At 44.8% G+C, this 22,734-nt stretch overlaps 1 protein-coding gene across 1 annotated transcript in view; it reads right to left on the bottom strand.

The window, feature by feature from the left end:
• The window catches only part of ARMC9 (armadillo repeat containing 9), a 157,257-nt gene that overhangs the window by 15,257 nt on the left and 119,266 nt on the right, over positions 1–22,734 (bottom strand). Inside the window, exons 21-23 of the mRNA XM_036858302.1 lie at positions 16,651–16,755; positions 5,752–5,867; positions 573–709 (exon numbers count right to left, since the gene is read on the bottom strand). Coding sequence (XP_036714197.1) covers positions 573–709; positions 5,752–5,867; positions 16,651–16,755 — 358 coding nt within the window. The remainder of the gene's footprint in view (positions 1–572; positions 710–5,751; positions 5,868–16,650; positions 16,756–22,734) is intronic.

Below are 22,734 nucleotides of genomic sequence, written 5' to 3'. Positions count from 1 at the left end.
TTCTGGCATCTAAAAACTACATTTATCCCCCATCAGTCTCTGATGAACTCAACTGGGTACTTCAAAATGTGTTTGGATCCCACAGTAGTTTTTGCTCCTAGCCGCACATTTCTGACTCAATTCAGCCTTCTAACACGTAGTTGACCACCTCGGCGCCAGAGTTCGGGGCACCAAAGTTTTGGTCAAAGATCTACATCATTCTAAGATTCCTACTTAAAAATCTCACATTAAACACAGCTTCCCCAGTCAGAAATCTTGCTCAGATAGCTTGCAGACGTGAGCACTGGACACAGTGCTCTGAGAGAAGGGGGTCTAGAGGAAAAGCCCACGGTCAGGTCTGGCTGTGTGGTCGCAAGCCTGTGGGCCTCTACCACACGGGGCAGTGGCTGAGATCAGAGGGCTTCTCGGGAGCAGGTGGGAGGCCAAGGCCTTTCTGGGTCTGTAACTGCTGCTGCTTCATAAGATTCTAGGCATCACCAGTCCCAGAGCTGCCCCCAGGTCCAGAGCTGCCCCCAGTCCCAGAGCTGCCCCCAGTTCCAGAGCTGCCCCCCACATGCTGCCAGTACGCTTACATGAAGAGGAAGTGCAAGGCTCGGGAGCACCAGGCATGACCCCCTTGCAGACTGGAAGGTGGGCATTTGGCAGAGACGGGAGGCAGCTGTTTCTGGCATGTTTGGCCATCTGGGGAGAGATGGGATGGTCTTCCAGCCTGGAGGGAAAAAAGAAAAACAGCAATAAATACAGATAGGAGATATTTGACTGCTGACTACTGTGTAGCGTCACAAAAAAATACAGGAAGTGGAAGTACCTGAAAGTCTTTTGTTAAACTGATATTAGCAGATATTGAATCTCTTTAAGAAATAGGAAGTGCCCTTACCTCACTCTTGTTAGCTCTTATAAATTTACAGTGAAACATGGCTATTATTTTTCTAACACACAATTGGATCTTTTGGCTTTGGGTGACACGGGAGCATGACATTTCAACCAAACAATTTAAAGTATCAATCTTCTGGGCTTTCTTCCAAGGATGAAGCAGATTAGCAAAGGGATGAATTCAATCAGAAAAGACGTGACAACAAGAGTTAGGCAGGAAGAGGACAGGGGAAGAGCTTGCTCTCTGGAACACTATCAGTGGTGCGTGCAGTGTCTAACGCTGGCACCTGGGTCGATGGAGACTCATTCGCCCAGCAGACATGCAGTGGGCGCCTGTGAGAGACAGCGGGCCTGGGCAAGCACATCACAGAGAGGTAGGTAGGGCGTGGGGTGGCATCTCCGGTCAGCCTTCACAGCAGGTGCCCAGGAAGGTTCTGCAGCGTGCGCGCAGCAGCACAGCACTCACTCCCCTTCAACGGGGAGATACCAGCCACCTGCTCCAGCACGGGCTTAGTGGGGACACACCACGGCAGGCTCGTCCCCCCTCTGTCTAGGGTTGCGCCCCATGAAATGGCTGTTCTTGAATGTCAGTTCCAGCAGCAAAGACAAGCAGACACCTAACTGCCATGCGGGGCAGAAAAGCCTGTGTGTGTGTGTGTGTGTGTGTGTGTGTGTATGTGTGTGATGTGTGTGGTGTGTGTGTGTGTGTGTATGTGTGTGATGTGTGTGTGTGTGGTGTGTGTGTGTATCTGTGTGTATGTGTGTATGTGTGTGTATGTGTGTATGTGTGTGTGTGTGTGTGGTGTGTGTGTATGTGTGTGTGTGGTGTGTGTGTGGTGTGTGTGTGGTGTGTGTGTGTGTGTGTGTGTAAGAGAGAGACAGACAGACTCAGCCGGTCTTGAACTCTGAGCTGGGGTTTGTCAGGGGCCCAGAGACGGAACATTTCCCGGCAGAGGCAGCAAGCACCATGAAAGGGCAGGGCAGGATGGAGCAAGAGGAGGCAAAAAAAAAAAAAAAAGCACATCTGTACGCTGCTTTGTTACAGAAAGATTTAGTGCACTCAGAAATGCAGGCTGGAGGGTACAGAGTGTCCTGGGGAGCTTGGGGCTTCGCGGGCTGAGGTTGGGGGGTGTTAATTAAGAAGGACCTGGTTGGCCAGGGTTTGACTGGATTTGGTTCCTGAGGGAAACAGGAGTCACGGCAGTGAGATTCCATGACGATGTGGTAGACAGAGCACGGTGCCTGTGGTCGTGGGGGATGCGCCGTGGCAGGCAGCATGGCCTGGAGGCTCCGCCCAGCCCGGGGAGGAAGAAATTGCTCAGGAAGGCAGAGAGGAGGGGCCAGAGCCAGGAGAGCAGGTTGCGGGGGAGGGCTGGGCCCCCCGGGGTGGGATCCTCCTCGGTTGTCTGGGGGTATTAATGCCACTCCCTGAAGCAGGGGGCTCAGAAGACTGTGGTGTTCATCCGGAAAAGGCTGAACTTGGGGTGCTGTGAGGACACATCTAGCACTGGGCGGGGGGGGCAAGTCTGGGCTGGAGGGAGAGACTTGGGTGTCAGCAGCGTGTAAGGGAAACCAGAGAACCAGCAGGATGGGATGGGGTCCTTAACAGGGGCCTGCAGGACACAGTATTTTAGGAGGAAGAGGGTTGAGAGTCGGGGGACCAGCCCACAGCGGCCGTGGGATGGAGGTGGGAGAACTCCCCGGGGGTGGTCAGTGGGGCAACTGCCAGAGTGTCCTCCGGGCTTGGAAACTGGGAGGTCACCTGTGGCGGTGGAAACATTAACTTGCAGACATCACCGCCAGACCACGTGGGCTGTGAAGGGAGAGGAGGATGGGCAGGGAAGGAGCCAGAGGGCAAGAGGGCGAGGGAGGCCAGGAGACATGGAGCCTGGTGAAAGGCCTCGGGAAAGAAGGCAGAGAGGGAGGTGGAAGATGGAGCAAAAGAGGTGCTAAATGAGGTTGCAACGTTTGGGCAGTGCCAGAGGAGAGGGGATCTAGGGGCCGCAGAGGGTGAGGTCTGGCTGAGGGGAGGTGGGAGGGAGGCGCCCGTCCGATGCTGGGTGATGGAGGGTCCTGCGTTACACAGGGACAACTGTATTTGTTATTTTCAACCTTTCTTTTCTTGGTTTTAAAACCAGTGTTTATCATGAAAAATTAGGAAAATATATAGAAAATACAGAATGTCCTGCTAGACACAACCCCTATTAACATTTGATATCTTTCACTCTTTTTAAAATGCAAATATATACTTTAAAAAACAACTTGGGATCACTGTATGTGGCCAGCAGGCTAGATCCACACTATTTTATAATTTGCTTTTTCACTTAGCAACGTCTTGGGAGGCTCTTTCCATGAATTAAATATTCTTCTGAAACGTTACTTTCAATACTATTTTATGTGGATAATAATTTAACCCGCTTCCTACTTTGGGCATTTAGATTATTTCTCATTATATAAGTGATGCTTCAATAAATACCCTTGTGTTTATGTGTGTGTGTGTGTGTGTGTGTGTGTGTGTGTGTGTGTGGGTATCTGTCAATATCTGATTACTTCTCAGTATAAATCCTTGGAGTGGGATTACTGACTCCGAAAGTACTAGTGTCTGGAATGTGAGTAATGCATGTTGTCAGAGTGTCCCCGAGATCACTGAGATTCTTGATTTATCTACACTTCCGGCATCACTGGGTTATCAGAGGGCGCTGGTTGTGCATGGAGAGTCATGTAACCTTTTTAAAGAAGCTGACCTGAAGATGCTGTTAACTTTGTGCTGCCAGCCTGCGGGGAACCCCTACACTCTGTCATCACCTACTTACCGCGTAACAGCCGCTGTCTTTCTCCCCTACTAGGTGGCTTGCTCTGTGTGCTCCTGAGGGCAGGAATCACATCGTTTATTTTTGCACCCCTAGCAACTGGCACACAGAAGTGTTATAAATTTTGTTAAATTGTTTGTTAAATTGGCCTGATGGACAGAGCTGGTGATGGGGCAATTGCTTCGTTAAGAGTGGGAAGGTCCATCACTTCAGGAAAATGAGGTGCCCTCATTCCTGGCAGGGACCACTTCCACAAGTCAGGGGACAGCCACATGTGCTCCCCAGGCACAGAAAAATGTCCTCTTTTTCTCTCCGTGAGGTAGCACATTTCACCTAAGAATTAACTGTGCCCATTGGTTATATCTTGTATTTATTAGATCCCCTTTGCCCTTATTCCTGATTAAATATGCTTATCTTATTGTTTCCTCTCTGTGAAGCCGGGGTTTTAATAACTTTAAAAAATAATTTTAAAATAATTTTTTTCAATGATGATTCAGTGTCCTCTTTCCCATCTCAAGCAAGATGAATTTTATTAATTCTTCTTACTACTTCCATTCAAAAAGATATTACATTTATAAACTGGATTTACTAGTAGTTGACACTTGGCCATGTTCTGGATCCAAAAAATGTACACAAAACCCCTCAGATATAAATGACATTTTGGGGACGATTAGGGAATATTTATATGCTATATTATTAAATTAATGTTAACTTTCTCAGGTGTGATAATGTGGTTAAGTAAAAGGATGTTCTTATTCTTAGGAGATGTGTGCTGAAACTATGCTACCTCCTTTCAAACAGTTCAGCAAAAAAATATGTATTTGTGTAAATTATATATATGCACAGAGAGAGAGAGAGAGAGAGCGAGAGAGCGCAAATGTGGCAGAACGCCAACAGCTGGAAGCTCTTCATTGTAATAATTCTTCCAACTTTTCTGTAGGTTAAAAAATACTGGTTGTAGGTTTAAGAGAAAAAGGCATGATATTAGTTTATACATTAATAATTAAAAATAAAAACCTTGAAATATGAAGCACATGATAACTAGTTTTGAAGTCAAATCAAACTGATCTCAGAGCACCATCCACAGCATGGGCCCTGAAATAGTTACAAGTCAGGTCCTGGATGGGCAACCAAACTCCACCAGAGCAGGTGCGGGGGCTCCAGAGTGCTCCGCGTCCACGCACAGAGATCTACAAGGGCAGGCATTTCTGTGTTTTGTTTGTTGCTGTATCCCCGGTGCCGGGTTGTTCATTACAGATTACTCTAGAGCAAACCTGGAAATAAGCAAACCGCCCAGCTGTAGGGGATAACTAAGTAAAATATGTCATATTCATTTGAAATCTCTTACGGCCACTATTTGTTGTATGAATAAATGTAGGTTTTTCGCCTGCTCTCTATAATCCCCTTATTTGCACCTGTTTCTCTCCAGACAGGAGAAGAGGCCACCCAGACCACGGAAGAGGCTTCGCCCTGACCAAGCTGGACGGCCTGGCCTGGGGCTCCCCCAGAGCCCCCAGGGGTCAGGTCCTCAGGTCCCCAGGGAGACCAGAGGCTCTGGATAACCAGATTAGTTTTGTTTATATAAACAGGGTAGGAGCAAGGCTATGAAGAATGAATAAGGCTTGGCAGCCAAAAATGCATATCGGTGCTTTATACAGTCATCTAGAAATAAGCTGACGGCATCTTAAACTGTGACACTCCCTCCCAACAAAGGGCCTGGTGCTACGGTGAGAGGCTTCAGAAAAGAACAAGAGTCCTTTCTGGGTAGACCCACTACTCCTTTTGGTCCTTTCCTTCAGAATCACATTGGCCAACACCAGCCTTCTCCTGGATAAAGGCTGTAAGTGGCTTGGAGACCCTGAGAGACACGGGGAGGGGGGGGGTGGGAAGAGGGAGACTCAACCTCTTTCCTTTCAAAAAATCCCCAAAAGATAAATAATAAAGAGATAAATGCTTTTCGATATGAAATTTTATTTTGAATTTTTAAAATACGTACATCTTACACTGCAGTTAATCAAAACAAAGCTTAAGAAAGTAAATCCCTGCCTCCTTTAGTACCCGGACTTACGCTGGGTACCCGGTCCTGGGGCCGCCGGGAGTGACGGGCCGGCGCAGGGGCTCGGGGCCGCCCCACTGCACGCCGGCCGCCCCCTTCCGCCTCGCCTTCCCCGTGTTGGTCATGATCTGGTGGAAGCAAAGAGGAAACAGGGCTGGAGAAATCATCCAGGTGAGAGCTGACCTAGACATTCTAACTCACTACATTTAATAATCTATAGTAATAAGAGGATTTGCAAATAAGTAAGGAAGGATCATGACACGGATCACTCAGCTAAACAGAAAATTTCGGGGAAAATCTGCTTAGGTTTTCATTTCATTTATACCATTTAGCAGTATAAATTAAAAAAACAAAATCAAACCACGGAAAAAGGAGAAGAAAACAACTGGATATAGTAACTTATCACATCTCTGGAGAGGACTGACTTTTGAAAGTAAGAAGGGAAAAAAGACGGATAGATTTGGTTTCATAAAAAATTAACATTTCGGGCTTCCCTGGTGGCGCAGTGGTTGAGAGTCTGCCTGCCGATGCAGGGGACACGGGTTCAAGCCCTGGTCTGGGAAGATCCCACATGCCGCGGAGCAACTGGGCCCGTGAGCCACAATTACTGAGTCTGCGCGTCTGGAGCCTGTGCTCCGCAATAACAGAGGCCGCGATAGTGAGAGGCCCGCGCACTGCGATGAAGAGTGGCCCCCGCTTGCCACAACTAGAGAAAGCCCTCGCACTGAAACGAAGACCCAACACAGCCATAAAAAAAAAAAAAAAAAAAAAAAAAAAATTCCCCATTAATGGATATTTGCATAGTCGCTAACTTAAAAAAAAAATTAACATTTCCACATACACAGTAATTTAATGATAAACCAAATTAACAGGTAAACAATGAACTGGGAAGAAATATTTGCAGCACGTTTAACAGATGAAAGCTTAAGATTTTCATTAGATAAAGAGTTCTTACAAATCAGTAAGTAAAACACTGGGCAAAGAATTCAAACAGCCAAGTCACAAAATAAAAAGAATCACCAGTAAAGAGAAGAAAAAATTATCAACTTTATAAGTAACTAGAAACTACAGCTTTACAAAAAATGTATCATTCTCCAATTATTAAATGAATGACAATTAAAGAAACGACCCCATCCACTTCTGACAATAGTTTAAAATGTCAGTGGCATGGAAATTTAAGACAGCTCTTTTGGAAAGTAATTTGGCATTTTGTATCAAGAGTCACTAAAGTGTTCATATCCTTGGGTGTTAAACCCTAGAGAAAGAATCCAAAATATGGAAGATGTTAAATAAAGCTGTATGTTACAAAATCATTACACAGTAAAACTGGAACAATCTAACTCTCTAGTAATAGGGGAATAATTAAGTAAAATATGGCATATTCATTTGAAATATTACATGGCCATATACAATGATAAAGACTAGGTTATGAAGAAAAATGTTTATTTAAAACATTGTTGTCAGGTTATAATATTGTACATAAATGATGCTTTCCATTATGCTAAAAGTACACAAAAAGACTGGAAGGAAATGAACACTAAAATGATTATAGTGGCTACATAGGACAGTGAACCAAGAATAATTTTTTTCCTCTCTATTTTCCGAGTTTTCTGTAATATGGTTATATTATGTTAATAATTAAGAAAAACTGTTTAAAAAAGAAATCACTGTAAAATTGGTGAAATCTGAATGAAGTCTGTGGATTGTACCAACATCAATCTCCTGGTTCAATACATGCTACAGCCACCACTGGGGACACCAGGTGAAGGGTTCACGGGACCTCTCTGTACTACTTTTTCAACTTCCCGTGAATCTGTAATTATTTCCAAATAAAAAGTTAAAGAAAAATTTTTAATTGGAATTACGTCTTTGATTTCCTGATTTTACTTAAAAGTTATTTGGGTTTATCTAGTATTTGAGGTAGGAAGAAGAAAAAAAAAGGCCCATTTCCTCCGGGAGAGCATCGCTAGGCCTCACCTGTGCTGCGGGGGACAGCTACCAGCTGGAGGGCTTGGTGAGCGGGTTGGGGGAGAGGGAAGGGGGTGTGAAGGGGAGAAAGGCAGGAGAGAGGAGGGGGGAGGCCCCTACCCTCTTGGAGGAAATGGAACATAATTAAGCTTCCCAAATAAGAACGAATATGCAGTTTCACCTCTCTTAATATCTCTTGTGAAATTTGCAAAAGAAGGCTATTTTAACTGCCATCACTTAATACTGCTGTCTGCTTCTCCCCCGACTTCCCTTCTGTCCCGCTGTCCCCGTCTAGTACCTAGGGTCAAATTCACATGTCCGCCCCCATCACCAGAGCAGGTTCCTTCAGGCCAATATTCAACAGTACCTTAGGACCCCCCGGGGCTTCTCTTTCCCCCTCCATTATGCCAGTCGGACACCCGGGTCCTTCCACAGAGGGCTAGGATAGCAAGGCTCAGTCGTAAGCGCTGGAGAGGGAGACAGCGAGTATGTGGGTTGCTAGCCCCCCACGCCCCCTGCCTCCTCCCTGTTCCACGGTCCCTCCCAACTCCTTCCTAGAGGAGAGAGAACACAGCACATATCTGAGAGTGTTTCAGCCTTTGGAAAACCCTGTCAGCCACACCATCTCCCTAAAACTTCACAGGCCTAAGAAACAATCTAAGGTGGGTGGTATTTGTCCTCTCCAGTGGATGAGGAAACTGGGTCAGGCCTGTGGGCAGAACCATCCGGTGTGTCGTCAGAAGGCCTGAGGAAAGGTCTCAGGTGAACAGGGTTGGTGTGAGGGCCCAGAACGACTGTGTTAGGCGCTCGGTGTCTCAGAGCAGCTCTTTCCAGAGGGCTTGTTTCCTGTTCACCTCACAAACCACTGTGCATGTGGGGAGCCATGGAGGGGTCCACAAGGGCTCCAGGGCCCTCTCTGGGCACCTCACTTTGCAAAGGAGGCTTTTTGGGCTGGAAAGTTCTCAAAGTATATCTACCAACAACGTGCTATTTCCACGGAAATGCTTCAGGGGTTGTTGGGAGAGAAGAGGAAGGGTTCCTGACAACCACCCTACTCATCAAAGGAACTCAGCTTCCATCTGTGTTACGGATGGAGATGCTGTTTGAAAAAAGGTTCTGCTACTAAAAAAATACAGCATGTTTAACCACGATTAGAAAAAAATGCAGCATATGATTTAGCTGAACGTAATTTATTCTGTAGTAAAAGATGGTCAACATGTCAATTTAGGTAAAAAATTTCCCATTTACTAGTTTTTGAGTATTGGTGAATCAAAGCAATTATGACATGCTATAGAGCAGTATGAAGTTTTGTAAGAAAATACAGGCACACAATATGTCCATCTATACACATGGAAAACAACCTGGAAGCTGAAGGAGACACTGCTAGCTGGCCACCTAATACTCATTCCCTCTTTCTTGACCAAGAGCCCTCTGATTTTGTGGGCCCAGAAATGCGTCTACTTAAAAACACCTTTCCAGACTCTCTTGCAGCTAGGGGCCATGTGGCCCAGTTCTGACCAGTAAGAAGTAAGTGGGGAGGGAGGGTGGGAGGAAGACGCAAGAGGAAGGAGATATGGTGATATACGTATATGTATAGCTGATTCACTTTGTTATAAAGCAGAAACTAACACACCATTGTAAAGCAATTATACTCCAATTAAAAAAAAAAAAAAGAAGTAAGCGGGGGACGCCAGAAGTAGCTTTGGGAAAAGCACTGTAGAGGGGGTGGATTTGGCTGGCCTGCACGCTTGACTTCCTCCTGACTTTATCATGATTTGTGCCAAGAGCTGCATCCATCGTCTTATGACCAAGAGGCAACAAGCATGTGAATGAAGGGCCAATGCACCAGGCAGAGCTCCCGTGGAGCTAATGAAACCAAAGCTTCACAACCCCGGAAAGAGCCCTGGCAATGTGCTCATATGGTTTTTGTAAAATTTGCAGAAGTAGCATGTTTCAATTGCAGTCACTTAAAACTGCTGTTTCTTTCTACTCTCACTTCCCTTGCCATACTCCCCCTCATGGTGTTGGAATGGCCAAAGTCAATTTAGAACTTAGCTAAAAGGACGGTGAATCCAGGTTACCTTTAATTTGAGTCTAGTGGGAAATATGATTCCCAGTCACTTCTGTGCATAGCCAAACCATCTCTAGCTGCCCTGGTGTGGAAGTGGCTTCTAGGAATTCCACACATCATCAGAGAATTTATGAAGAGTCAGTGCACAAGAAAACTTGAAATGCCCCCAAATCTTCCAGTTTCTTTATGAAAGAAGTTTGAGGATGGTTTTCTCAAATTTAACAACAATCCTAAAAATGTACACAGCATGACCATAAAGCTAAATGTGAGGCCAAAAGAAAATTTTCAAATCTATCAATAATAAGAAACAAAGCTGATCAAATACATTACAGGAAGGACTAATTTTCTTTTCTTTCTCTGTAGAAAATATTACAAACTCGTTGTCACATATGTAGAGGCAATAAAGAGTATAAAACAAAAAATATCTGGAAAGAAAACTATGAAGCACGTGGCAAGCAGCTAGTCAATAAAACATTATTTTTCTGTTTGTGATACCTGTCAGTTCTTTCTTTTTTCCCTTTATCTTTTTTTTAAAAAAATTGAACTATAGTTGATTTACCATGTTGTGTTAGTTTCAGGTGCACAGCAAAGTGATTCAGTTATACATATATCTATTCTTTTTCAGATTCTTTTCCATTATAGGTTATTACAAGATATTGAGTATAGTTCCCTGTGTTATACAGTAGGTCCTTACTGGCTATCGATCTGTCAGTTCTTAAAATTTGAATTTGACTGTGATTTATTTTTCTTAGTCTCATTCTACGTATTCACTTTTATACCTAAACCTTGTATTCCGTTGTTTTAAAGAAGGCCTGCAAAACCCTGTAAACTGGAGGGCCCACAAAACCTGAATCTTCCCTTTTGACGGGCTGGGTGAAAGAAGGCAAGAGACGAGCCTAGGGTCTGATAAGGCTGGATTCCCTGCTACTTGCAGATGAGCTCAATACCAACTGACAAAGGAAAGATGAGATACAGAGATAAATGAAAGGAAAATAGAGGGAACAGTGGTTATCTCTGGGTGGACAGAATTATTATGGTGGTTGTTTATGCTGTGCTTACTTTTGACTTTTCAGTAATAAGCATGTATTTCTTTTGCAATCAGAAAAAAGAATCCCAGAAACAAACTGAAAAAGAAAAGGATTTGGAATCTTTGGGGGTTGGGGATTCTTCCCCCTGCTTGTTTGGTTGTGTTTTCACACATAGGAATATGGACTTTTTAGTTAGTTCCAAGTGACTTTTCAATCATCAGAGTCAGGCAGAGCAAGAATAATTGGTTGAAAAGTGATTAGAAAAAAACCCCAAAGTGGAGACTAATTTGAAAAAAAAAAAAAAGGAAAAACTGGAAACTGAGGCCCTTCCTTCTCTGGTTTTGGTTTTCACTGCGAGTAAAACAGGGTCAGCTTCAGGCGTCCAAACTTCTTCCCTGTCTCCGGCGGGCTGGCCCTGCCCCCTGGCCAGCTGCACCCACTTCCCGTGCTGAGGCCCCGTTAACCTTGAGGTCTGCCCACGTGGCAATGTTTCCATGGCCCAGATGCTGGCTTTAGAACCACTGAGGGGTGTAATAAAGATGCAGATTCCTGGGGCCAGGTCCACACACTCAGACTGTCTGGAGGTTGGGCCAGGACCCCTGCTTTAACCAGCTCTTTAGGAGATCTCTAAACCAACTTGGCAGAAAAGAAAGTGTGGAAAGGGAGTGATTAGCATTGACACCAGGCATTCCCCCTCCAAACTGAGTCTATGCTTAAAGATTAGACCATATAGTAATTTTGAATATTTCACACAGTTGGAGACTCTAAACTTTCAAATACGGAACAGAATTCACTGGAAAATCAACAGTTCTCCCGGAAGGCAGCAGAGCTTAGTGGTAAAGAGCAAGCAGGCTCAGCTAACACCTGAGAATGCTCCTCAGCCCTCTCAGCCTTAGCTTCCTCGTCCATGACACGCAATACGAGCAGAATTTACCCCATCCTTTGTTGGGAGGATTAAATAAATGGAATCAGATATGTGAAGCAATCAGCACAGGACTTGGCCCAGGACGTGAGCCCAACTGATTTAAGGCACGCCTATGACTGTTGTGAAAGGTAACTGAACAATAAGTTTAAACTTCAAAATAAAAGCAAAAAAACTGAGATCCTATGATAAATATCTACACTCCTTTACCCAGGGTATTGAAGATATTTAAGTCAGGGCACTCTTTTTAGGAAGAACTAAGTGATTGTTCGGCATAATATGGACGATTCTAAAAAATTTAGAAATAACCAAGCAAGAAGTTGGCAAGTCATCAATCTTGACCTGCTGCTGATCACGGCCTGAAGAAGAAACACAAAAGGGTGCTGTTTTTCACCAGAATTATGAGTGAACGGATACATTTGATGTGACCACCACCGCTCTCAGGCAAGGCCAGGAAAAGCGGCTTGTTCTGCTCAAGCTTTCCCTGAGCTCCCTGTGGTCGTCAGCTTCTTCATGGCCCGGGCTCTGCAGTGCGCAGGCGCCTTCTGCTTGAACTTGGCGGGGTGAGGACAGGCAGCGAGTGTGGCCTTGCAGGGCGCAGGGTGGCCGTCAATGCCCAGCAAGCGGGGAGCCACGGGTCCAGGCATCCTGGGAAGGGCTCCCTTCCATCCCCTCGACACCCTGGCAGGCTGCCCTCACTGCACCTCCCCCCTCACGCCCTAACTAGTATTATAGTTTTTAAATCACTGGTGTGTACAATAACCGCTCCTGGGATTATGGTAAGGAGGTCAGGGCTGGGGCCTAGACTCTATTTTAACCCACCTTCAATGGCCAGCTCTGACATCACAGGATGATACCCGTCAACCCCCTGACCCTCCATCCCTCATCAACAGCATAGTTTTATCTGCTCTGTGTCATCTTCTGTAAACTTCTGGAAGATCACAGCTTGAGAAACTTTGCCAGCATTCTGCTGTGTGTTAGGCAAATGGCACAGGTTCAATGAAAAATTTTTGAATACAAGTTTCTAAAAGTCAACAGCTTTCCACTGATCTTGAAAAATCTACAATCTACCTAGTACATCAGAATGGGAGGCGTGAATTGTGATTTTTGGGGTGCCCATTCCCTAGTGAAATGCAACGCCTTCTATCTCTGGCAGGTTCCCTTGTTTGACACAAGCAGTTAGCAGGTATGAGTGCACAACCCCCGTGTGAACCACCAGAGCCAAAGGTGGGCAGGTGAGGTGAGCTCATAGCGCTGGCCGGCTGTCAATTTCAAATCAAGACTGGGTGACTGGGCTTCCCTGGTGGTGCAGTGGTTAAGAATCCGTGTGCCAATGCAGGGGACACGGGTTCGATCCCTGGTCCGGGAAGATCCCACATGCCGCGGAGCAACTAAGCCCGTGCGCCACAACTTCTGAGCCCACCTAGCCCGCCTAGAGCCCATGCTCTGCAACAAGAGAAGCCACCGTAATGAGAAGCCCACGCACCGCAATGAAGAGTAGCCCCTGCTCGCCGCAACTAGAGAAAGCCCGAGCAAAGCAACAAAGACCCAACGCAGCCAAAAATAAAATTAATTAATTAATTAAAAAAAAAAAAAAAAGACTGGGTGACTGAGGGCAGCTGAGGAGTCTAATGAACAAAGACAGCAAAATGGGGAGTGTACCTATAACCTCAGTGATTACTGCTCAACAGTAAGTTTTCTAATAAAACTTTAAAGTGTTTCCACATGAGATCCTATGGTGACCTGGTCTAGTGGGTCGAATGGTGGCCCCCAACAGATCTGTCCATGTACTAACCCCGGGAACCTGTGAACGTGGCCTGATTTGGATAAACAGTCTTTGCAGATGTAGTTACATTAGGGATCTTGACATGAAGAGATCATCCTAGATTATCCTAAATCCAGTGAAGAGTGTCATAAGAGACAAGAGAACACAAAGAGAAGAGGAGAAAGTCACTGGAGAAGGAGGCAGAGTCCGGAGTTCCACAGCCACAAGCCAAGGAGGGTCTGGAGCCGCCAGAAGGTGCAAGACCAAGAAAGATTCTCCCCTAGAGCCTTCGGAGGGAGTGCGGTTGTGCTGATAACTTGACTGTGGACTTCTGGCATTCAGAACGGTGAAAGAATACATTTCTGTGGTTTTAAGCCATCCAGTTTATGGTAATTTGTTACCTCAGCCCTAGGAAACTAATAACCTTGGTCTTCACATCCCTATAACGAATTCTTTCTGTACTTCATTCTTACCACTCACATTGCCACCGAAAAGTAACTGACACCAATGAGATAAACAAGCATGTGTAGAACTTTTCTAAATACTTCCTTCTGGTAAAAGAACAATACCTATGCATTAAGGAGATTTAGAACTGCAGGCTATGTGGTAAAATGACACCATTAAGCTGGATTATTGGTTGATTTGAAAGCTCTGTCCCTTTGTGCCTCACCAACCTGCAAGATTAAAGTGGTAGTTCCAGCATGTTCAGTGTCTTGTTTTCGTTGTTGCTGTTAAAAATCTTCACCATATCAACATAAGATCTCACCCGCGGCATTTCACTGTGCAGAGGTGCTAAAAGCTATTTAGCGGAGGGGCTGTACTGGGGTTTCTGTCTGAACATCCTTGCTGACCCTCGCGTGCTTGTGCAGTGGTGTCTGTGGGAAAGTCCCAGCATCTCAGGGCTGAGTTCTCGACAGCTTTGCCACCACCCTCCAGAGAAGCCCCGCCAACTTGCCTTCTGTTTTCCTCACCACCTGCCCATGAAGCGTGAGAATCTTGTTTTTAAAAATGCACGTCCAGGGCTTCGCTGGTGGCGCAGTGGTTAAGAATCTGCCTGCCAGTGCAGGGGACACGGGTTTGAGCCCTGGTCTGGGAAGATCCCACACGCCGCGGAGCAACTAAGCCGGGGCGCCACAACTACTGAGCCTGCGCTCTAGAGCCCACGAGCCACAACTACTGAAGCCCGCACGCCTAGAGCCCGTGCTCTGCAACAAGAGAAGCCACCACAATGAGAAGCCCGCGCACCACAACGAAGAGTCGCCCCCACTCGCCACAACTAGAGAAAGCCCGCACGCAGCAACGAAGACCCAACGCAGACACAAATAAATAAAATAAAAAATAAATAAATTGAAAAAAAAAATGCACGTCCTGTCAAATGGAGCTCAGTCCTTCCCTGACAAATCCAGTGTTCTTCCAAAGGGAAGCAAAGGCCTAGTCAGGGCTCAAGACTTCCATCAGCAGTTTGGAACCCAGATGGCCTCACTTCCGTCCCTTCTCAAGCACCTACCTCCCCACTTGACTTAACGTAATGGAGCCTCCGCAGTCAGTTAGGTTCCTTTGATCCCTGAGTTGTTTCTGGGGACAATGGCGGGCTTCAGGCACTTGTCCATGACTGGGGGCTGGTGGTCACCCAGCCTCCTAAGTCACTTCCCTTCTTTAACTCTTGCCCCATACGGTCTATTCTCCACAAAGCAGCCAGAGTGAAAATAGAAGTTAATATAGTAAAACGTAAGTCAAACTGAGTACTCCCCTGCTCTGCGCCCTCCAACAACTTCCTAGCTCATGCAGAGTAAACTCCAAAACCCTCACCGACAATGTCCCCATGACTGGGCCCTTGGCTGTCCTCCAACTTCAAGTTCTGCCAGCATATACTGACTCCAGCCTGGGGCCCCTGGAAACTCCTTGAACAATGAGGAAGACCAGGCCCAGGTGACCAGGGAGACCAGTGCCCAGCGTGAGGTGATGAGGGCCTGGACGGGGCAGCAATGGGAATGGACAGGTGCTTTCTGCTTCCACCTGCCCTGGAAAGGCTCACGCCACCTGCACCCGCCACCTTTTTCCTTCCCAAGTCACTGTCTTTGCTTCAATTGTTGAGAGTCTGGCTCCCAGCTCCAACACCGACCTGCCCAATCTGACGAGATTTCAGGGTCCATGTAACTGACCCAGTCAACCACCAGCTTCAAAATTCCAGGAGCTCCTTTTAATACCAATGGCCTTCACTCCTATGTGCTCAGCCATCTGTCAGGGGGCTTCAGTCTGAACTGGCCTCATCCTGTGCAATTGCTCCTCCCTTCAGAAACCTTACCCGGCAGCATCCCACCTGCTCGCCCATGTGTTCTCTGATCAAGGTTCCACGAGACACCTGGGCCCCCGACGCCGCCGTCCTCTCCCAGCCAGTCGGCAGCTCCCCCAACTCACACCCTTCCCTATCTAGCTGGTGGGTGGTAGCAAGGCGTTCCCGGAGCATCGGGGTCGTCGGGGAGTTCAGATTATGGCCCCTCACAGACGTGTGACTCCACAGGCCTCTTGGTGCTTTGCCTGACCGCTCAGGCCATCCGGAAACACCCCTCCCTCCTGGTTTCCGTGGCACTGCTTTCTCCTGGTTCTCCGCAAGCCTCTCTGACTGTTCACTTTCTGTCCTTCTCAGGGGCCCGTCTTCCTTCTCCTGCGCCTGACTTGATGGCTCACCCCCTGCCCTCGGCCCCGCCCTCCCTCCCTCTCCACCCTCCGCCTCCCTCAGTGGGCGACCTCACCTGCTCGGAGGGCTTCAGCCATCACCTGTGTGCTGACGACTGACAAACCGGCAGCAGTCTTCCCTTCTCACGGATAAGGCACAGGAAAACCAAGACGCGGGACGGGTAGATGATTACTACGAAGGACGGGCTTACCCTCAGATGTTACGAAGGCTCTGGAGTGTGCCTTTTAGGTATACTCTAACCGCCTTCTGTTCACCAGCGGGTCTGTTTAGGATAGTAACTAGGGCCGCTGTGCACTTCAGGGCCCCTGGAAGCGAGCTGACTAACACATACCTTCTCATAAACACAGTGTCATAACAGACCAAACCAAACCCTTATGTGTTACTGCAAATGCTAAGTCCATCAATGGTCCATCTCTCCTTTCTATTTCGGGGTCCCCACCCGCTTCGCACGGTACTTACTCCCAAGTACTCCGTGGTCAGAAGCTTCTCGCCTGAGAGCTCTCCAAGCTGGGGCTGGATCAGTTCATCTTTGTCCAGATCAGCTTCCATAGTGTCATGGTCCTCCTGTTTCAAAGGAGACACGGGGTGAGTGCTCTGGACCCCTCCCTCGCTGCAAGTTCCCAGAGGGCGGCTCCCCAAGTGGGCACCTCATGAAATGGGAAGACCTTAGCCCAACAGCAGCGGCTCGTGGGTTTGCATTTCAAAGGTTCTCCAGGGCCGTCTGCCCTCCGCTCACAACCTCCGTGAAGATGAAAGGGAAAATGCCAACCCACCTCTTTAGGAAGCTGGGCACCTAATGAACACTTCTGCAGCCACAGGTGGGAAGAGGTTCAACAACATGCTGTTGAATGGTCTCTCCTAGGTACAGTTCTCAGAATGTTTTTTTTCTGTGAGGTCAAGGTGCCACGTAAACAGCCAAATCAGCCAGTCTACAAATAACTACTAAGCACCTCCATGTGCACAGGCCTTACAGAGGATACAAAACTGTATATTATAGGCTTGTTCTTCTTACGCAGTTTACAGTCAATAAGAAGACTCAGCAAAAAAGAGAAGAACTGTTTTGCTTCTGGGAAGATGGAGTGGACATATTTTTCCCTGTTCTTCCCCCTAAGTACAACCAAAAACACTGGACATTATGTACAAAATAAATATGAGACCCTGAGAGACGGAGAGGAGGGGGCAGACTGGCTGGGTATCCTGAAGCACAAGGAATAAAAGGTGGTGAGTCCCCTGGGTTTACTTTTTGCCTTAGAGATTCCAGACTCGGCGCTGAAGAAGCCACCAACCCAGAAACGAGCATGGTGAAGACAAAAGAAGTCCCCCAAAGCCTACTCCGTCTAGCCAAAGAACCACGAAACGGGGAGCCCAGCACGATGGAACTTTTAGACACTAACCAAACACCGGAGAAAACACCGTCATCCCACCCACAACCACACCAGAAAGGGCATCAGGGCGCTGAGACTGCTGCCCTTACCAGGCTGTGATGAGGCACCCCAGTGACCCCCACTGGGGTGATATCAGAGAGGGACAAGTAGGGAGGGGGAGTTTCATTACCACCTGCTGGGTGGTAATGAAGCCCCCCTACCCCGAGGGGAGAGTAGAGACCAGGTGGAGAGCCTGGACTTCCACCCCCACTCTGCAGTAATGAGATGTCCCTCCCCCCCAACCAGGGACGGTGTCAGAGGAGGCCTGGTGGAGACTCAAGACGTTCACCATTGCCACGTTTCACCATGTTCCTGTGGTGTTGGGGAGGCCACGTGGGGGGGCAGTCACAAGGCATTCTTACCACCTCTTCCAGTTGGGGAGGTGTTAGTGGCGGCCTAGCAGGGATGGAGAACTCCCACCCCTGTCCTGCAGTAACAAGGAGTCTCCTCCCCCGCTCCCTGGGGTGTCAACAGAGGCCAACCGCAGAACCTGGACTTCTACTCACACCTAACAGTAATGAGGAGGAGCCCCTGCTCCTCTGCCAGAGCAGTGTCAGAAGAAGCCAGGTAAAAGAGAAGGTTTAATATAAGACAAAAGTTTCATAACATAGTATCCAAAATATCTGGGTTTAAATAAAAACTCATTCATCATACCAGGAACCAGCGTGCTCTCAAACTGAATTAAGAGACAATCAAGAGATGCCAACATCAAGATACAGAGATGCTAGAATTGTCTGAAAAAATTTTAAAGCAACCATCATGAAAAGGCTTCAGTGAGCAATCACAAACATTCTTGAAACAAATTAAAAAAACAGGAAGTCTCAAGAACATAGAAAAGTAAACCCAAAGCAAACAAAAGGAAGGCAATAATAAAGAGAAGAGCAGATATTGATGAAAAGGAAAACGGAGAAACAACAGAGAAAATTGGTAAAACTAAAAGCTGATTCTTTGAAAAGATTAATGAAATTGTCAAACCTGTAGCAAGACTGACAAAGAAAAAGAAGACACAAATTACTGATATCAGGAATGAAACAGGAGATATCACTACAGACCTGCAGACATCAAAAGGATAATAGGCCCATACCAAGTTAATCATCACAATTTTGCCACCTATATACTTCTAAATTTCTTTTCTACTTGCCACTGTCTTCTCTTAGGCCCTTGTCACTTTTTGTTCTTTTTCACTGTTTGAAAAGATATATTAGTTCAATTTTTTCGTAACAAATAATGCACAATTAAATTATATAATGCATGAGAGCTAACTTGGTGGGGTTTCCACTGGCCAAATGGGGACAATGTGAGCATGAAAATAAATGTTGATATTAATGGATTATCAGGTAGAAATCCACACAGGCAGAGTTCACACTTATATAGATAAAAGATTTTTAAAAAATGAAAAAAAAAAAGGATAATAGGGATTACTATGAGCAACTGTACATAAATTTGACAACTTAGATAAAAAACACAAAGCCTCTCAGATGACTTGAATAATCCTATAATTATTAAGAAAATTGAATTCCTAATTTAAAAATTCCCCCAAAGAAGTCTCCAGGCCCACATGGTTTCACTGGAGAATTCTACCAAACTTTTTAAAAAGTTAACACCAATTCTACACAATGTTCTCCAAAAACGGAAGAGGAAGAAATAATTCCTAATTCATTTTATGAAGCTGGTATTACCCTGGTACCGAAACCAGGCAATGATAGTACTTTTATAAAAAGAATACAGACAAATATTCGTCATAAATAAAGATGCAAAAATCCTTAACAACCAAGTTAAAGGAAAATGAAAAAAAATCCTTAACAAAATATAGGCAAATAGAATAGACCAATAGATCAATATGCTAAAAAAATTATATACAATGACCAAGTGGGGCTTGTTCTAGTGATGCAAGTCTGGTTCAGTATTTAAAATTTAATCATTGTAATCCACAAGATTAACAGGCTTATGAAGAAAAAAAAATCACATGATTATATTAATGGATGAAGAAAAAGCATGACAAAATTCAATATCCGTTCATGACCAAAAACTCAAAAGGATAGGAATGGGGGGTACTTGATAAAGAACATCTATAGAAAACCTGTATTTAACATTATACTTAATGGTGAAAGACTGGATGCCTTCCCCCTAAGACTGGGAACAAGGGAAGGATTTCTACTCTCACCATTCTTAGTGTTATAAGTTCTAGACAGAGCAAGAAGGCAAAAAAGGAAATAGGAAGCGTACAGATCAGAAAGGAAGAAATAGAATTGTCTTTATTTGCAGATGACATGATTGTCTATGTAGAAAATCCCAAGGAATTGACCTCCCAAAACTCGAAGAACTAATAAGTGAGTTCAGCAAGGTCACAGGATATAAGATAAACATACAAAAATCAATTTCTACATACTAGTCTTAAATTAAGACTCTGATTAAAAATACAATATAATTTACAATTGCTTATACACACACACACACACAATAAAATAAGAAATATTTAGGTGTAAATCTAACAAAACATGTATAGGACTTGTATGCTGAGAACTACAAAACACTAAAGAAAGAAATCAAAGGAGGTCTAAATAAATGGAAAGACATTAACTTGTTCATGAATTAGAAACCCAACTTAGTTAAAATGTCAATTCTCCCCAAGTTGATATACAAGTTTAATGTAATTTCTATAAAAATCCCAGCAAGATTTTTCTGTAGATGGGTACAAGACTACTCTAAAATTTATACGGAAGGGGCAAAGGAACTAGAATAGCTAAGACAATTTTGAAAAAGAAGAATGAAGTGGGAGGAATCAGTCTACCTGATTTCAAGACTTATTATTGTAGGCAAAGGATGTCGTCTGCCATTTCAGCAAACAAATCATGCTGTGGCCATAAAGCCATCAGCCCCTGCAGCCACCCCTGCTGGTGCACCCTGAGGGGAATTCAGGATGGAAAAACACAGGGTACTGGCCCTAGATAGTTAAGATGAATATCAAAACGGTAATTTCAATGAGCCCAGGCTCTTGCATCTTCCCATACACTGAAAAGCACTAAAGTCATTAACTTGAGATGTCCATTTTTTTGTTTTCTTTGTGATTAGTAGTAATCTTTTGATGTTCGACTACATTCTCCTCCCCAGCAAAAGCTCCTATTATATCCAGTGCCTCCCTTACCTCTTTGGAACAGTCCCTCAGAGCTGTCTCCCAGGCTATAGTCCTCAGTAAAGCCCCCAAATAAAACATAAAACTCTCAACCTTTAGGTTGTGCACTTTTTTTCCAGTTGACATTATATAGCTACCAGAATCAAGACTATGTGGTATTGGCAGAGGGAGAGAGATATAGATCAACTGGACAAAACAGAGAACCTCAAAACAGACTTACACAAATACGCCCAACCGATTTTTGACAAAGGTGCAAAAAGTAGTTCAACAGAGGAAGGACAGTCTTTTCAACAAGTGGTGCTGCCCCAAGATTCAATAATGAAAATTTTGAATTATTGACTAGATTGCTGCAAACTGGAACAGATCTCTCGGTGTGAGAAAGTAAATTATCATTGGGGAAACTTTTAAAATCTAAAATTATCATAAAATATCTTAATACTAGAGAAGGTAAAATATTCTATATGGGAGATAGTAGAGCACATAGGCTAGAAACATGGGCTCTGATGATCATCTGCCATTGGACTTTGTACAGTTTATTCTATCTACCTTTCAGTTTCCTTACCTGTAAAATCATGGTAATAATAGAATCTAACTCATAGGACACTTCTGAAAACTGTACATTAGAAAAGTGCCAGATACATTGTAAATGACTAATAAATGCCAGCCATTGTTATTGAAACAAACAAACAAACAAACAAAAAACAAGTGGTGCTGGAGCAACTGGACATGCATAGGAAAAAAAAAAAGAACCTTACTTTAATTCTCACACCTTATATAAAAATTAACTCAGAATGGACCATGGACTTAAATGTAAAGCTATCAAATTGTTAGAAAAAAATAGGAGAAAATCTTCAGGACCCATGGCAAGGCAAAGCGTTCTTATACTTGATACCAAGAGTACAATCCATAAAAAGGAAAATTTGATAAATTGGATTTTTATTGAAAATTTAAAAAATTTTTTTTTTTTAAACATCCTTACTGGAGTATAATTGCTTTACAATGGTGTGTTAGTTTCTGCTTTATAACAAAGTGAATCAGGTATACATATACATATGTTCCCATATCTCTTCCCTCTTGCATCTCCCTCCCTCCCACCCCCCCATCCCACCCCTCTAGGTGGTCGCAAAGCACCGAGCTGATCTCCCTGTGCTATGCGGCTGCTTCCCACTAGCTATCTATTTTACATTTGGTAGTGTATATATGTCCATGTCACTCTCTCACCCTGTCACATCTTACCCCTCCCCCTCCCCATATCCTCAAGTCCAAGACCCTGTTAAGAGGACAAAAAGAAAAGCTATAGACTGGCAGAAAATATTTGGAAACCACATATCTGACAAAGGACTAGTATCTAAATATATAAAATATAGAAAGAATACTCAAAACTCAACAGTAAAACCCCCAAACAATCCAATTAGAAAATGGGCAAAAACATGAAGAGACATTTCACTAAAGAGGACATGTGGATGACAAATAAGCACATTAAAATGTTCAGCATCACTAGCCATTAGGAAAATGCAAATTAAAACCACAGTGAGTCACTCCACACCTATCAGAATGGCTAAGTTAAATAACAGTAATAACATCAAATGCTGGTGAGGATGCAGAGAAAGTAGATCACACATACGTTGCTAGTGGGAACACAAAACTGGTACAGCCACTCTGGGAAACAGCTTGGCAGTTTCTTAAAAAGCTGAACATGGAACTACATATGACCCAACAATTATGTTCTTAGGCATTTATCCCAGAGAAATGGAAACTTATTGTCACACAAAAATCTGTACGTGAATGTTCATAGCAGCTTTATTTGTAATAACCAAAAACTGGGAACAACAGATGTCCTTCCACAGGAGAATGTTAAACAAACTGTGGTCCAGCCACACCATGAACTATTTTTTTAAAAATTAATTTATTTAATTTATTTATTTTTAGCTGCATTAGGTCTTCGTTGCTGCGCGCAGGCTTTCTTTAGTTGCGGCGAGCGGGGGC

This window comes from Balaenoptera musculus, chromosome 7, assembly GCF_009873245.2.
Source record: "Balaenoptera musculus isolate JJ_BM4_2016_0621 chromosome 7, mBalMus1.pri.v3, whole genome shotgun sequence".
In the NCBI taxonomy this organism is placed as follows: Eukaryota; Metazoa; Chordata; class Mammalia; order Artiodactyla; family Balaenopteridae; genus Balaenoptera; species Balaenoptera musculus.
This window is presented reverse-complemented; position numbering and strand designations above follow the sequence as displayed.